This window comes from Salmo trutta, chromosome 13 (genome assembly GCF_901001165.1).
Source record: "Salmo trutta chromosome 13, fSalTru1.1, whole genome shotgun sequence".
Lineage (NCBI taxonomy): Eukaryota > Metazoa > Chordata > Actinopteri > Salmoniformes > Salmonidae > Salmo > Salmo trutta.
Window position 1 is genome coordinate 84,709,831 of NC_042969.1, and position 17,919 is coordinate 84,727,749.

The window sequence follows — 17,919 nt, forward strand, 5'->3', positions numbered from 1 at the left end:
CTCTCTGGTTGTTGGGAAGGTTGGCATGGTACTCTCTCTGGTTGTTGGGAAGGTTGACATGGTACTCTCTCTGGTTGTTGGGAAAGTTGGCATGGTACTCTCTCTGGTTGTTGGGAAGGTTGACATGGTAATCTCTCTGGTTGTTGGGAAGGTTGGCATGGTACTCTCTCTGGTTGTTGGGAAGGTTGACATGGTACTCTCTCTGGTTGTTGGGAAGGTTGAAATGGTAATCCCTGGTTGTTGGGAAGGTTGACATGGTACTCTCTCTGGTTGTTGGGAAGGTTGACATGGTACTCTCTCTGGTTGTTGGGAAGGTTGACATGGTACTCTTTCTGGTTGTTGGGAAGGTTGGCATGGTAATCTCTCTGGTTGTTGGGAAGGTTGGCATGGTACTCTCTCTGGTTGTTGGGAAGGTGACATGGTAGTCTCTCTGGTTGTTGGGAAGTTTGGCATGGTAATCTCTCTGGTTGTTGGGAAGGTTGACACGGTACTCTCTCTGGTTGTTGGGAAGGTGACATGGTAATCTCTGGTTGTTGGGAAGGTTGACATAGTACTCTCTCTGGTTGTTGGGAAATTTGTCATGGTATTCAGGTTATATACCTCATTCACTACAGTTTAGCCAGATTCTGACAATAAAAAAGATCTGTTAAATTGGACTTAGTTCATAATAAAGAAAACAACCAATTCAATTTCTAGTTATACATTGTTTATTTTCAACAATTAAACGTTCATACCTGAAATACTTAATATGTCAAAATAAAGTACATTATCATGAGAAATATGACTAAACAATGTACGCATTCATGCTGATTGTGTTTACATTTTTCCCATCATCATCTTTTTAGTGTTTTTCTCTGGTTTCATTAAAATTATATAACATTTAGGTGCAAATATACAGAAAAGCAACCCAAAGCTTGAGGACAGAATGGCAAAGATCTCCACAGCTACAGTGAACTTCCCAGGAGAGCTGACATAAGCTGGGATAAAGGTGATCCAGACTGCACAGAATATGAGCATGCTGAAGGTGATGAATTTGGCCTCATTGAAGTTATCAGGCAGCTTCCGAGCCAGAAAAGCCAGCACAAAGCACAAGAGAGCCAGGAGTCCTATATAGCCCAACACAGCCCAGAAACCAATAGCTGAACCCACATCACACTCCAGAATTATCTTTTCCTTGTAGGTGGTGAGGTTTTTAATGGGTAAGGGAGGGGACAAGACCAACCATAGAGTGCATATCAAAGCCTGAACAAACGTGAATGACACTACAGTCAATCTCTGCTGTGGAGGACCAAACCATTTCATGGCATTACTGCCTGGAAGTGTAGCCCTGAAGGCCATCAACACCACTATTGTTTTCCCCAGAACACAAGAGATGCAGAGGACGAAGGTGATCCCAAACGCTGTGTGGCGCAGCATACAGGACCACTCAGAGGGCCGGCCAATGAAAGTAAGAGAACACAGGAAACACAGAGTCAAGGAGAAGAGAAGCAGGAAGCTCAGCTCAGAGTTGTTGGCCCTGACGATGGGCGTTTTCTTGTATCTGAAGAAAATAAATGCCACAATACTAGTCATACATGTTCCTAGCAGGGAGACAGCAGTCAGCAACACTCCCATGATTTCTTCATAGGAGAGAAATTCTATTTCCTTCTTTTCACACATATCCCTCTTCTTATTGGTCCAAAACTCAGGATGACATTGATCACAGGTGACAGAATCTATAAAAAACAAAGAGAATGTAATAGGTTTTTTAAAGACAACACACAAACTGGTTTTCATTCCAGGACAACAGTGTAGGTCGTTTACTTTCTCTTATCACTGTTTGAATGATTAGTTACTACCTGTGTTATTACTGATCTCTCCCTCTGCACATTGGATACAGTCATAACAGCATACAGGCTTTCCTTTCTGTACAGCCTTACGAGTGCCTGGGGGACAGCTCTCACTGCAAACTGACACAGGCACCTGCAAAAACAAAAGCATTGGTGGTTTACATTAGAGAACATGGTGACACAATCCACTACTCCGTGTACTGTTACAAATGATAGCATGCAACACATAGAGTGTATTTGACATTCAATTAGTCCCACCAGCTTTGCATTCTGTGTCCACACTAAGGAGCTGTTGTTGATGGTGAGTTGCCTGTCTGCAGGTAGGGAGGCATCGTAGAGACCCACGGTAACAAACTCCACATTGCCGTCCTCTTTCGGCTGCCAGTTGATGATGTCATACTTGGCAGTAACGTCCCCTTTCTCGTTGAAATACACCTCCTCCCCCTCCTTTGTCTTGAAACGCACATTTTTGATGTGCTCGAGAATCTAAGGAGACATAACAATAACAGTAATAATAATAACATATAAGGAATGTTCATAAGCCAGCTTTTTTGCAGTTTGAACAGAAATGTGTGACATATGAAAATCTGAGTTACACTTCAAAATGTGTGCTTATCAACTCACTGTCTGTGGATCAGGCTGTGTCTTATTGCCACACGTCTCCCCACAGCCCCAGACATTATGGAGGGCATGAGCCACAGCCAGAACCCCTTTATAGACATTATTAAAGATAGCCATTAGAGACAGATCAGTGAAGATGTTCTGCAACCCAGACAGATTCTCCCTGCCTGTACACTCTTGCTGAGACTGACCCTTCTCCGACCTCTCACCCTGCCTGAAGCGACAGTCAAACAAAGCCTCCCAGAACTCAGTGAACATGCTGCTGTCAATGCCGGCGGACTTAAGCGGCCTCACGTCCAGGATGAACTCTCCCAGCCCTGTGACGTGGGCTTTGGCGATGGACAGGCCTATGGCTCCGTTCAGGACGTGGTGGGCCTCCACCCTGGCGATATAGGAGTCAATGATCCAGCCCTCGGAGCCCACCCACTGGTAGCCTGTCAGATTGTGGCGGGCAAATTGCTTCACCAGCAAGTCTAGGTCCAGGAAAGAGAGGAAGGCGACAATGACCTTGGATTTGGACGTCTTGATGCTCTCTATGACCCTCTGCAGCTTCTCCTCAGGGTCTGTCCTGAAGAAGGCCACAGAGTACTCCAGACAGATCCCCAGTTGCTCTGCCGTCTCAATGAACGTGGCCATGCCGTTGTTTCCATAGTCGTCGTTGGTTCGAATGGCGCCCACCCAAGTCCAGCCAAAGTGCTTGACCAGCTGGGCCAGGGCTCTGCTCTGGTAGTGGTCACTGGGGATGGTTCTGAAGAAGGAGGGGTACTTGACTTTATCACTCAGACACCCACATGTGGCAAAGTGGCTGATCTGAGGAAGAAAATTATACAGGTCACAATAGACAACCAATTAGGACATACAACTATCTATCGACAGTATAAGAATAGATAACACATCCAAATATTACTATTTAGGGGGAAAGCATTTTTTTCAAAAGGTTTTTAATGACTACCAATGAGCATGTTTTGAGTTCATGTATAGAACATCTTAATGCACTGATACCCTCTTGACTCCTAACCCTGCCCACTGCCTACCATCGGGATATGGAAGGGACCGAGGACGGTAGCAGTGGCCATGCTGGGCGAGGAGGAATCCTCCCCCATGATGGCCTGAACCTGGGCTGGCCTGGAGCAACCTGAACCCTCTGTGGCTGTCTCCTGGTTCCCGTTAGCCAGCGCCAGGGCCACCCTCACCCCTCTGGCTATGGAGCCACATGAGTCATAGATCTTATAGCCTAGAGAGACACCGGGCAACAGGGATGTGCTGTTGTTGATCTCCTCTATGGCAAACAGCATAGCCTGGGTAAACTGGAACGCTCTGAAATTCAGACTAGTTCCAACATAACAGGTGTTAATGACAGGGTTTGGGGTTCAAATGTTCCCTGACTAAAATGCACAATATTTTCTCCTTAATAAATATTGAAACAAATATTTTCTAAGAAATGATTCTAGAGATACATTATTGAAACCGATAATTGTTGATAACCATAGTAAAGATAGATAGAATTTGCTATTTTAATATGTATGTTATTCTTAAAACTTACCCATAGTATTTTCCCTGATTTTCAATATTATGCCAACCTCATTCCTGCCAGTAGTTTACCTGGTGCACTGCAGAGGTGGTGGGCTCTGTGTGTAGTTCAGCTCTCTGTTCTGCCAGCTGCTGTGGAATGAGAAGATGCCTCCCAGAATGATGTCTCCGTCCTTGGCCAGCTGTGGGTACTCTGGTCCTCCTCTCCGCCTGCACACCACCAGGCCCTCTGGTTCTGCCCTGGATAAAGCAGCCACCAGAACCAGCTGTAGCATCGCCCAGCCCTGCTCTGGCCACCTATGTGTGGACAGCATACCTGACACTGCTAAGCTTCTGTAGTGTGCTAGTCTGGCATTACAGGTGCCCAACAAAGGGATGGCAGTGCTGAAACTGATATTTATACGTTCTGGCACAATGTGACACAGTCATACTCCACCAGGGAACGAGCACCATTGGGCATCAGTGAGGGAGGTGCTGCATTGTGTCATGATAACAACCCTGTATTGATTACCGGAAAATTCATGGCATGATTAGTGTGGAATTGTTTTAAAAGGTCATACCAAGGATCATTTAGCTATTTGATTTAGAATTTTAAGACCACTTGAAGTATCCAAAAAATATCCCCCCAAAATATTTGATGAAACATTGAATTTGGCCTTACTGCTAATAGCCCATACAAATGCATTGAATAACATATTCACTACATGGTACAATAGATAGTCACCCCCAAAAATCTAAAGGAAGTTTGCTTTGAAGTATCTGTATTATATCTGAAAGATATGAAAAAGATCAGCAAATTTAACAATTTATTTTTCGCTCTAATTTGTCTCCATGTAACGTAACAAAATGTGGAAAAAGTCAAGGGGTCTGAATACTTTCCGAATGCAGTGCATTTGGAAAGTATTCTGAAAAAACATTTTGTTACGTTATAGCCTAATTCTAAAATTGATTCTATTGTTTTTTCCCCTCATCAATCTACACACAATACCCCATATCAACAAAGCAAAAACAGGTTATTTTTTTGTTGTTGAAATTTCTTACAAAAAATTATAATAATATCACATTTACATAAGTATTCAAACCCTTTACTCAGTACTTTGTTGAAGCACCATTGGCAGTGATTACAGCCTTGAGTCTTCTAGGGTATGAGGCTACACACTTGGCACACCTGTATTTGGGGAGTTTATCCCATTCTTCTCTCCATATCTTCTCTAGCTCTATCAGGTTGGATGAGGAGCATTGCTGCACAGGTATTTTCAGGTCTCTCCAGAGATGTTCGATTGGGTTCAAGTCCGGGCTCTGGCTGGGCCTCTCAAGGACATTCAGAGGCTTGTCCCGAAGCCACTGCTGACTTGTATTGGCTGTGTGCTTAGGGTTGTTGTCCTGTTGGAAGGTGAACCTTCACCCCCGTCTGATGTCCTGAACGCTCTGGCCAAGTTTATATCAACAATCTTTCTGTACTTTGCGCCATTCATCTTTCCCTCAATCCTGACTAGTCTCCCAGTCCCTGCCGCTGAAAACATCCCCACAGCATGATGCTGCCACCACCATGCTTCACTGTAAGGATGGTGCCAGGTTTCCTCTCGACATGAGTCTGACGCTTGGCTTTCAGATCAAAGAGTTCAATCTTGGTTTCATCAGACCAGAAAATATTGTATCTCATGGTGTGAAAGTCCTTTAGGTGCTTATTGGCAAACTCCAACCGGGCTGTGATGTGCCTTTTACTGAAAAGTGGGTTCCGTCTGGCAACTCTACCACAAAGGCCTGATTGGTGGAGTGATGCAGAGATGGTTGTCCTTCTGGAAGGTTCTCCCATCTCCAAAGAGGAACTCTGGAGCTCTGTCAGAGTGACCATCAGGTTCTTAGTCACCTCTCTGACCAAGGCCCTTCTCCCCCGATTGCTCAGTTTGGCTGGGAGGCCAGCTCTAGGAAGAGGCTTGGTGGTACAAAACTTCTTCCATTTAAGAATGATGGAGGTCACAGTGCTCTTGGGGGATCTTCAATGCTGCAGAAATGTTTTGGTGCCCTTCCCCAGATCTGTGCCTCGACACAATCCTGTCTTGGAGCTCTACGGACAATTCCTTCAACCTCATGGTTTGGTTTTTGCTCTGACATGCACTGTCAACTGTGGGACCTTATGTAGACAGGTGTGTGCCTTTCCAAATCATGTCCAATCAATTGAATTTACCACAGGTGGACTCCAATCAAGTTGTAGAAACATCTCAAGGATGATCAATTTCGAGTCTAATAGCAAAGGGTCTGAATACTTATGTAAATAAGGTAATTCTTTTTTTTTTATATATAAATTTGTCAAAAAAATCTAAAAACCTGTTTTCGCTTTGTCATTATAGGGTATTGCGTGTAGATTGATGAGGCTTATAATAAGGCTGTAATGTAACAAAATGTGAAAAAAGTCAGTTTCCTAATGCAATATATACAATATGTTCTGATTTCTAAGACATTCTAAGTTGTGTATCATTCACAACTAAATGTGCCAAATAGCTCAACAAAATGTTCAATTACAGTATATTCTTCTTACTTTAAAATCAGATAAAATAAATGAATGGCACAGGACTTCCAAGCATATCTTGTCAGCTAAATGAACAAGCCTACAGTCTATGGCATGGAGCATAGCCAGATAGCATAGGCTTACAGTAGGCCAACTCATATTCTGTACTTCTGAAATGCATTTTCTTCATGTTTCTTTAGACCTGCCTAAAATAAATATTGGATTTATTGTGATGGTGTGTATTCAATTGATTTATTATACTTTTTAAATGTAGATAATCTAAAGGCGGCATCAGCGTCTTGTATGTGGAGATGCTAAACGTGTTTATGTTAATTAACGGTCAATTACCGGGAGACCAGCAGTCTTTTGAATGACAATAACCACCTGACACATTTTCATAGTCCCTCCCTTTAATGTAACATTTCTACCACCTGTGTCACGCCCTGACCATAGAGAGCCTTTTTATTCTCTATGTTGGTTAGGTTTGGGTGTGACTAGGGGGGGTGTTTCTATCTAGTCGTTCTGTTTCTATGTTGGCCTGGTATGGTTTCCAATCAGAGGCAGCTGTTTATCGTTGTCTCTGATTGGGGATCATATTTTGGCAGCCATTTCCCCACTATGTTTTGTGGGATCTTGTTTGTGTATAGTTGCCTTGAGCACAGCATAGCTTCACGTTCGTTTTGTTCTTTATTGTTGTTTTTTTTGCCGGTTCACGTAATTTATTTATTTATTTATTTCACCTTTATTTAACCAGGTAGGCAAGTTGAGAACAAGTTCTCATTTACAATTGCGACCTGGCCAAGATAAAGCAAAGCAGTTCGACAACATACAAAAACACAGAGTTACACATGGAGTAAAACAACATACAATCAATGATGCAGTAGAAAAAAATAAGACTATATACAATGTGAGCAAATGATGTGAGATAATGGAGGTAAAGGCAAAAAAATGCCATGGTGGCAAAGTAAATAAAGTATGGCAAGAAAAAACACTGGAATGGTAGATTTGTAGTTTGAAGAAAGTTAAAAGTTAAAATATAAATAATATGGTGCAAAGGAGCAAAATAAATAAAATAAATAAATACAGTAGGGGAAAAGGTAGTAGTTTGGGCTCAATTAAAGATGGGCTATGTACAGGTGCAGAGATCTGTGAGCTGCTCTGACAGCTGGTGCTTAAAGCTAGTGAGGGAGATAAGTGTTTCCAGTTTTAGAGATTTTTGTAGTTCGTTCCAATCATTGGCAGCTGAGAACTGGAAGGAGAGACGACCAAAGGAGGAGTTGGCTTTAGGGGTGACCAGAGAGATATACCTGCTGGAGCGCGTGCTACAGGTGGGTGCTGCTATGGTGACCAGTGAGCGGAGATAAGGGGTAATAAAGATGATGAACCTAAACCATGCTGCATTTTGGTCCGATTCTTACAACAACGGTCGTGACAGCCTGCTTCTTGTTAAAGGAAATTATATGTTGTAGGAAGTACTTACAATGTTACATGTAATCTGTCTAATTTGAAAGGAATTAATGCCTTTGGGGGAAAGATTTAAAAAACTATAATCACATGAAAGTTATATAGTACAACTGAGGTGAAAGGGTGGAAATGCTTCCTACTCTAACTTGGTTTTGTTCTGTTAGTGACACTTTGAGCTCTTTGCAACTGAAGGGTCCCAACTTCCTATTTTACCTTTATTTAACTAGGCAAGTCAGTTAAGAACAAATTCTTATTTTCAATGACAGCCTAGGAACAGTGGGTTAACCGCCTTGTTCAGGGGCAGAACGACAGATTCATTTTACCTTGTCAGCTCAGTGATTCGATCTTGCAACATTTCGGTTACTAGTCCAACACTCTAACCACTAGGCTACCTGTCGCCCCGACATGTGATGGAACAGACATGGAAAACCCCCAAATATTACCCAAGTGACAGGGCTTGTTGAGGGGGAACTTTTTATCCTCTATGGGATAATGTGCACTAATGTGACTAGAATGACATTGTAAACAATAACCAACTTTCCAGGACATAGACATGTCTTACATGGGCAGAAAGCTTAAATGCTTGTTAACCTCTCTAGGGCCGGCGGGACGAAATCGTCCCACCTACGTAACAGCCAGTGGAATCCTGTGGCGCGTTATTCAAATACCTTAGAAATGCTATTACTTCAATTTCTCAAACATATGACTATTTTACAGCATTTTAAAGACAAGACTCTCGTTAATCTAACCACACTGTCCGATTTCAAAAAGGCTTTACAACGAAAGCAAAACATTAGATTATGTCAGCAGAGTACCCAGCCAGAAATAATCAGACACCCATTTTTCAAGCTAGCATATAATGTCACAAAAACCCAGAAGACAGCTAAATGCAACGCTAACCTTTGATGATCTTCATCAGATGACAACCCTAGGACATTATGTTATACAATACATGCATGTTTTGTTCAATCAAGTTCATATTTATATCAAAAACCAGCTTTTTACATAAGCATGTGACGTTCAGAACTAGCATACCCCCCGCAAACTTCCGGCGAATTTACTAACAATTTATTAAATTACTCACGATAAACGTTCACAAAAAGCATAACAAATATTTTAAGAATTATAGATACAGAACTCCTCTATGCAGTTGATATGTCCGATTTTAAAATAGCTTTTCGGTGAAAGCACATTTTGCAATATTCTAAGTAGATAGCCCGGCATCACAGGGCTAGCTATTTAGACACCCAGCAAGTTTAGCCTTCACCAAACTCCGATTTACTATTAGAAAAGTTTGATTACCTTTGGTGTTCTTCGTCAGAATGCACTCCCAGGACTTCTACTTCAATAACAAATGTTGGTTTGGTCCCAAATAATGTTCAAACAGCGGCGTTTTGTTCGTGCGTTCAAGACACTATCCGAATGGTAAATAAGGGTCACGCGCACGGTGCATTTCGTGACAAAAGATTTCTAAATATTTCATTACCGTACTTCGAAGCATGTCAACCGCTGTTTAAAATCAATTTTTATGCCATTTTTCTTGTAAAAAAGCGATAATATTCCGACCGGGAATCTGCAATTAGGTAAACAGACGAAAGAAAATAAAGCATGGGGTCGACTCGGGCATGCGCCTAAGCCCATTGTCCTCTGATCGGCCACTTGTCAAAGGCGATAATGTGTTTCAGCCAGAGGCTGCCTCGATATCGTTCAGCTTTTTCTCGGGCTCTGAGAGCCTATGGGAGCCGTAGGAAGTGTCACGTTACAGCAAAGATCCTCAGTCTTCAATAAACAGAGGCAAGAAGAACAACACCTTGTCAGACAGGCCACTTCCTGCATGAAATCTTCTCAGGTTTTTGCCTGCCATATGAGTTCTGTTATACTCACAGACACCATTCAAACAGTTTTAGAAACTTTAGGGTGTTTTCTATCCAAAGCCAATAATTATATGCATATTTTAGTTACTGGGCAGGTGGAGTAACCAGATTAAATCGGGTACGTTTTTTATCCGGCCGTGTAAATACTGCCCCTAGCCCTAACTTAATCTTTCTGCAGTGTCCAATTTACAGTAGCTATTACAGTAAAAAAAGACCATGTTGTTTGATGAGAGTGCACAACTACAAAACACTTTTATCACTGCAACCGGTTTGATACATTCACCTCTGAAGTTAAATAATGTACTTACATTCAGTAATCTTTCTCTGATTTGTCATTCTGAGGGTCCCAGAGATAAAATGTAGCATGGTTTTGTTTGATAAAATCAATTTTTATATTCAAATGTAGGAACTGGGCTCTACAGTTTGAACCCCTGCTGTCTCTGGCCTCATACCCACCCCGCCTGGCCATCTAGATTTGTGAAGGTTTGTGTCTTTTCTGCAGGGAAGCTAATATATCCATGATGTATGACATGTAAACTTTCATTTTTTTATTATCATAGGATTTTTGTATGTTCTCTATAGTCATGTACTTGAAAATGTATCAATTGACCAACTTGGCACATTTGGGCAAACTCCTGGCAGACTTGATCCAAAATATAGTGTGGTAATGTAATGCTTCACTGGCTCAGTCTGTAACTTTGCACACACTGCTTCCATCTGGTGGCCAAAATCTGACTTACACCTAAACTCCTATCTGATTGTATTGCGTTTCTCTTGCATTTCAAAGATTTTTTAAAATATATACACTACCCTTCAAAAGTTTGGGGTCACTTAGAAATGTCCTTGTTTTTGAAAGACACATTCTTTGGCCATTAAAATAACATCAAATTGATTAGAAATACAGTGTAGACATTGTTAATGTTGTAAATTACTATTGTAGCTGGAAACAGCAGATTTTTAATGGATAGGCGTTCAAAGACCCGTTATCAGCAACCATCATTCCTGTGTTCCAATGGCAGGTGGTTTTATCTAATCCAAGTTTATCATTTTAAAAGGCTAATTGATCATTAGAAAACCCTTTTGCAATTAAGTTAGCACAGCTGAAAACTGTTGTACTAATAAAGAAGCAATAAAACTGGCCTTCTTTAGACTAGTTGAGTATCTGGAGCATCAGTATTTGTGGATACGATTACAGGCTCAAAATGGCCAGAAACAAAGAACTTTCCTCTGAAACTCGTCAGTCTATTCTTGATCTGAGAAATTAAGGCTATTCCATGCGACTAATTCCAGTGGGTCAGAAGTTTACATACACTAAGTTGACTGTCCCTTTAAAAAGCTTGGGAAATTGCAGAAAATGATGTCATGGCTTTAGAAGCTTTTGATAGGCTAATTGACATAATTTGAGTCAATTGGAGGTGTACCTGTGGATTTATTTCAAGGCCAACCTTCAAACTCAGTGCCTCTTTGTTTGACATCATGATAAAATCAAAAGAAATCCATAAATTGTAGACCTCCACAAGTCTGGTTCATTCTTGGGAGCAATTTCCAAACGCATGCAGGTACCACGTTCATCTGTACATACAATAGTACGCAAATATAAACACCATGGGACCACGCAGCCATCATGCCGCTCGGGAAGGAGACATGTACTGTCTCCTAGAGATGAACGTACTTTAGTGCGAAAAGTGCAAATCAATCCCAGAACCTCAGCAAAGGACCTTGTGAAGATGCTGGAGGAAACAGGTGCAAAAGTATCTATATCCACAGTAAAACGAGTCCTATGTTGACATAATCTGGAAGGCCGCTCAGCAAGGAAGAAGCCACTGCTCCAAAACCGCCATTAAAAAGTCAGACTACGGTTTGCAACTGCACATGGGGACAAAGATCATACTTTTTGGAGAAATGTCCTCTGGTCTGATGAAAAAAATATATAACTGTTTGGCCATACTGACCATCGTTACGTTTGGAGGAAAAAGGGGGATGCTTGCAAGCCGAAGAACACCATCCCAACCGTGAAGCACGGGGGTGGCAGCATCATGTTGTAGGGGTGGTTTGCTGCAGGAGGGACGGGTACACTTCACAAAATAGATGGCATCATGAGGCAGGATAATTATGTGGATATATTGAAGCAACATCTCAAGACATCAGTCAGGAAGTTAAAGCTTGGTCGCAAATGGGTCTTCCAAATGGACAATGACCCCAAGCATACTTCCAAAGTTGTGGCAAAATGGCTTAAAGACAACAAAGTCAAGATATGGAAGTGGCCATCACAAAGCCCTGACCTCAATCCTATAGAACATTTGTGGGCATAACTGAAAACACATGTGCTAGCAAAGAGGCCTACAAACCTGACTCAGTTACAGCAGCTCTGTCAGGAGGAATGGGCCAAAATTCCCCCAAATTATTGTGGGAAGCTTGTGGAAGGCTACCTGAAACGTTTGACCCAAGTTAGATACTTTATAGGCAATGCTACCAGATACTAATTGAGTGTGTGTAAACTTCTGACCCACTGGGAATGTGATGAAAGAAATAAAAGCTGAAATAAATCATTCTCTCTACTATTAGTCTGACTTTTCACGTTCTTAAAATAAAGTGGTGATCCTAACTGACCTAAGACAGGGAATTATTAGTAGGATTAAATGTCAGGAATTGTGAAAAACTGAGTTTAAATTTATTTGGCTAAGGTGTATGCAATCTTCCGACTTCAACTCTGTCTATGTATAAAATCATGTTTCAATAAAGTTGACTGAAGTAGAAGCTCATCTTTTGTAGGTATTTTGACTTGGTAATGAGTAATAAGTACATAGAAATACACTTCATTTTAACTCGAGAAAGCCTGTGTAACACCTAGTAATTACATAGAAATACACTTCATTTTAACTCGAGAAAGCCTGTGTAACTCCTAGTAATTACATAGAAATACACTTCATTTTAACTCGAGAAAGCCTGTGTAACACCTATTAATTACATAGAAATACACTTCATTTTAACTCGAGAAAGCCTGTGTAACACCTAGTAATTACATAGAAATACACTTCATTTTAACTCGAGAAAGCCTGTGTAACTCCTAGTAATTACATTTTGCTTATGCAGATATTACATGTATTATGTGGCGTAGTTGTGGTTTTATCCTCTCACTTGGTTGGCAAGGAGGTTCAGCTTGTCATAACATTAATTATAAGTAAAAAATATTATAATCTGGGATGACATTCATATGGTAGACCCTAGTCAGTAAGGTGGATCTATATCTGATCTGTTTTAGTAAACCCAGATGGTACATTTTTTGGGGGGGAGGGGATATTGCTGTCAACAACATTGAGTGGATATTTTTTGAAGAGTTCGCTTTCACAGGTTGGTAATGAGAGCCTATTGACTCAACATTTGTAATCTCGGACACCCAGCGCATTTGTCCACAAGATAGTACAACCTTGTGACAATTATTACTGAATAGGATGCAGTTGAGAAGAAACTACACACTAAATTGAATGGAAACTCATTTGAAATAAGCATGGTAACAAGCATGGTGTTACACCTCTAATCACAAACTGCAGTTACCACCAGTTAAATATTGCTATTTCAGGGTAACTATACAATTAACCACATTACTTGTTACAGCGTAATTACACGTAAAGACCCCTTAAAATGAAGTGTTGCCAAAAATAAGCAGCATGGTGATTTCATTGTTTTGGTGTAGTGATTTTACCTTTTAAAATAACTGACAGAAGTGATTTCAACATTTTATTAGTTTCACTGAGTTTCAATGGTTATTATCACAGTTGAGAAGAGATCTCTGAGAAATTAGCAGAGAAACCATTATCAGCCATAGTTTCTTGCATATTACACAGATAAGGATATAAAGATATGAGATGAAATTACGCGCTGTAATATTATCTAAAAACATTCAATTAAACAAAAACTTTATAAACAATATCATCTAACATCAAAACATTTTAAAGTCAGTAATGTAAAAATATATTCAAAAGGTGTTGTAACAAAGTCACAGTGCTTTTGATGACGTTTTTCCCATCAAATGTTTTTTGGTGTTTTTCTCTGGTTTACATAAAATTATGTAGCATTTTGGGAGAAATATACAAAAGAGCATTCCATAACTAGAGGCCAGAATTGCAAAGATCTCCACAGCTACAGTGAACTTCCCAGGAGAGCTGACATAAGCTGGGATAAAGGTGATCCAGACTGCACAGAATATGAGCATGCTGAAGGTGATGAATTTGGCCTCATTGAAGTTATCAGGCAGCTTCCTAGCCAGAAAAGCCAGCACAAAGCACAAGAGAGCCAGGAGTCCTATATAGCCCAACACAGCCCAGAAACCAATAGCTGAACCCACATCACACTCTAGAATGATCTTGTCCTTATATGTCTTCATATTGTTGTAGGGGAAAGGAGGTGAGACTGTTAACCAAAGAGCACAGATCAGGACCTGTATGAGAGTGAAAGCCAGAACACTGAGCCTCTGCTGTGGAAGCCCAAACCATTTCATGACATTACTGGCTGGAAGTGTAGCCCTGAAGGCCATCAACACCACTATTGTTTTCCCCAGAACACAAGAGATGCAGAGGACGAAGGTGATCCCAAACGCTGTGTGGCGCAGCATACAGGACCATTCAGAGGGCCGGCCAATGAAGGTAAGAGAACACAGAAAGCACAGAGTCAAGGAGAAGAGCAGCAGGAAGCTCAGCTCAGAGTTGTTGGCCCTGACGATGGGAGTCTTTCTGTAGTGGAAGAATATCAGTGCTATTGTCATTGTCAGAAACCCACCAAACACAGAGAATACTACCAACAGTATACCCATGAGTTCCTTGAAGGTGAGGTATTCAATGCCTTTCAAATTGCAGTTATTCCTCTCTTCATTTGACTTGTACTCGGGGGGGCATGTTGTACATGTCACTGCATCTGAAAGCATAAATAGTTTGATTATGTACAGCGAGTACATCTTCAGATAGACCAGTAAAGTGCTGGCTGAGATTTTTCCCAACATGAACAGGATGAAGGCTAGCGTAAAGGCTGCGAGTCCTGAGGTCTCACTTGTGGTGTTGCTGAATTCCCCGTCTGCACAGGCGATGCAGTCAAAGCAACAGAAAGGTTTCCCCTTAACGAAGGCCCTGCGTGTCCCTGGCAGACAGCTCTCACTGCAGATAGACCTGGGTACCTGGAACACACAGACACCCTTTTACGCCAAGGGATCACTCATATTTAAACACACACAAGTATACAGCATACTTTAATGCAAAACTCTTAATGGAACAGTCACAGTTGTGTTGAATGATTAATAGATGCTTCTCCATAAGAAGTCTTCACCTCAGGCTGATTGTCTGCCCAGACAGCACTCACACCTTCCTTCATCTCAAACTTCTGGCCCTCTGGTTGTGAGGCATCATAGTAGCCAATGGTCTCAAACAAGATGTTCCCTGTGTTATCCATCTGCCAGTTGACCAGGGCGTAGCGCGCCGATGGGTCCCCCTGATCATCAAAGAACACCCTCTCACCATGCTTAGTGGTGAAATTCACCTGGGTCAAGTAATGTAACACCTGGAGGAAGAAAATAAAATAAGTGGTGTTGATTTTGAACTTTTTCCCCTTTTTTTCCCCAATTTCGTTGCATCTAATTGGTAGTTACAGTCCTTGTCTCATCACTGCAATTCCCGTATGGACTTGGGAGAGGCAAAGGTTGAGAGCCATGCGTCCTCCGAAACACGCCCCTAACCAAGCGGCACTGCTTCTTGACACACTACTTGTTTAACCCAGAAGCCATCCGCACCAATGTGTCGTAGGAAACACTGTGCACTTGGCGACCGTGTCAGCGTGCATGCGCCCGGCCTGCCAGAGGAGTTGCTAGAGCGCGATGGGACAAGGACATCCCTGCCAGCAAAACCCTCTCCTAACCCAGATGATTCTGGGCCAATTGTGCGCCGCCCCATGGGTTTCCAGGTCCCGGCCAGCTGCGACAGAGCCTGGACTCAAAACCAGAATTTCTATTGGCACATCTAGCAACTGCGATGCAGTGCCTTAGACCACTACGCTACTCGGGAGGCCCAGAGGTATTTTTTTAACACAACCTTACGTTCTCCACCTGACCTCGTGTCATAGGCAAAAGGTGTTATTTGTTGGCTTAGTAACACCACATAGTTACAGGCTACAGGTGTTATTTGTTAGCTTAGTAAAGCCACATAGTTACAGGCGTTATTTGTTGGCTTAGTAACACCACATAGTTACAGGCTACAGGTGTTATTTGTTGGCTTAGTAACACCACATAGTTACAGGCTACAGGTGTTATTTGTTAGCTTAGTAAAGCCACATAGTTACAGGCGTTATTTGTTAGCTTAGTAACACCACATAGTTACAGGCTACAGGTGTTATTTGTTGGCTTGGTAACGCCATATAGTTACAGGCTACAGGTGTTATTTGTTAGCTTAGTAAAGCCACTTAGTTACAGGTGTTATATGTGAGCTTAGTAACGCCACATAGTTACAGGCTACAGGTGTTATTTGTTAGCTTAGTAAAGCCACATAGTTACAGGCGTTATTTGTTGGCTTAGTAACACCACATAGTTACAGGCTACAGGTGTTATTTGTTGGCTTAGTAACACCACATAGTTACAGGCTACAGGTGTTATTTGTTAGCTTTGTAAAGCCACATAGTTACAGGCGTTATTTGTTAGCTTAGTAACACCACATAGTTACAGGCTACAGGTGTTATTTGTTGGCTTAGTAATGCCATATAGTTACAGGCTACAGGTGTTATTTGTTGGCTTAGTAAAGCCACATAGTTACAGGCTACAGGTGTTATTTGTTGGCTTAGTAAAGCCACAGAGTTACTTTACCTGCCACGGCTCTATTTTATCCCTGGCTGCACACGTGTTATCTTGAAAAGGCCCCTGTCCACTCTGACAGGTAGTGAGCAGGTGTAGAGCGTGAGCCACAGCATACACAGCCTTGTAGATGTTGTTGAGCAGACTAGCGTCTGACACATCTGTGTAGCGGGAGCCCGTGTCTCTCAGGGATTCCCTCCCTGTGCAGGCTCTGACCGGGGAGCCAGGAGTCATGCTACAGCTGAACACGCTCTCCCACAACTCCACCAGACCCCTGTCCCCCAGCTGGGTGGAGGGCCGCCTGTTGGCCAAGAACTCCCCCAGGCCGGGGATGACCGCGTTGGGTACAGCGAAGCCCACCGCCCCCTGGACCACGGCGTAGTTGACGTGGGAAGCGATGTAACGGTAGGTGATCCATCCCTCACTACCCACCCACTGCAACCCCGTCACATTCTGCAGGTACAGCTCTTTTATCAGGATTTCCAGGTCTGTGCCGTCTGCGAACGCCACGATCACCTTGGAGGTGGACTGTTTAATGATGTCCACCACCTTCAGGAACCACTCTCTGGGGTCGGTCCTGTAGATTGCCACTGAGTAGTCTACACACACCCCTTCACTGGACGCTGCTTTCAGGAAGGTGGCCATGCCATTGTTACCATAGTCACTGTTGGTTCTGATGGCCCCCACCCAGCTCCAGCCAAAGTGTTTGACCAGCTGGGCCAGGGCTCTGCTCTGGTAGTGGTCACTGGGGATGGTTCTGAAGAAGGAAGGGTATTGCCTTCTGTTACTCAGACAAGCACAGGTGGCTGAATGACTGAGCTGGAAAGACAACAAAGACAGACGTTTCTAACACACTGCTCCAACGTTGCCGTTCTGTAAAAGTAGCACGTGGGCACGGCAGTATTTTCACATAGTATCATCTCTGCCTTTCACTCTCTCAATACATACACACATACACTCCCTGACTCACCACTGGTATGTGGAAGGGCCCCATGGTGCGTGCCATGGCTATAGTGGAGGTGGAGGTAGTCTCCCCTATGACAGCATACACAGTGGAGGGCTTGGTGCAGCTCTGTGGCTCCTCCTCATATCCATTCATCAGAGAAAGGGACGCCCGCACAGAAAGGGGGATGCTGGGGCACGAGTCAAAGATCCTATAGCCCAGAGACAGCCCTGGCAGCAGCTCAGAACTGTTATTGATCTCCTCTATGGCAAAGATCATAGTTTGGGCATACTGGAGCTCACCTGGGTCCAGCCTGCAGAGAG

The 17,919-nt window shown here is 42.6% G+C and overlaps 2 protein-coding genes across 2 annotated transcripts; both read right to left on the bottom strand.

The window, feature by feature from the left end:
* Window positions 1-695: 695 nt before the first annotated feature.
* Window positions 696-3,760, bottom strand: LOC115206646 (extracellular calcium-sensing receptor-like). Its single transcript, XM_029773817.1, has 5 exons — window positions 3,485-3,760; window positions 2,454-3,260; window positions 2,088-2,315; window positions 1,839-1,962; window positions 696-1,715 (listed from the first exon to the last, which is right to left on the bottom strand). The coding sequence occupies exons 1-5, from the start codon at window positions 3,743-3,745 to the stop codon at window positions 817-819; spliced, it is 2,319 nt and encodes a 772-aa protein (XP_029629677.1). The 5' UTR covers window positions 3,746-3,760; the 3' UTR covers window positions 696-816.
* Window positions 3,761-13,552: 9,792 nt separating this feature from the next.
* Window positions 13,553-17,890, bottom strand: LOC115206647 (extracellular calcium-sensing receptor-like). The gene is made up of 5 exons (XM_029773819.1): window positions 17,624-17,890; window positions 16,666-17,472; window positions 15,144-15,374; window positions 14,871-14,994; window positions 13,553-14,738 (listed from the first exon to the last, which is right to left on the bottom strand). Exons 1-5 carry the CDS (start codon window positions 17,873-17,875, stop codon window positions 13,825-13,827), a joined length of 2,328 nt encoding a protein of 775 aa, XP_029629679.1. The 5' UTR covers window positions 17,876-17,890; the 3' UTR covers window positions 13,553-13,824.
* Between the last annotated feature and the right edge of the window lie 29 nt (window positions 17,891-17,919).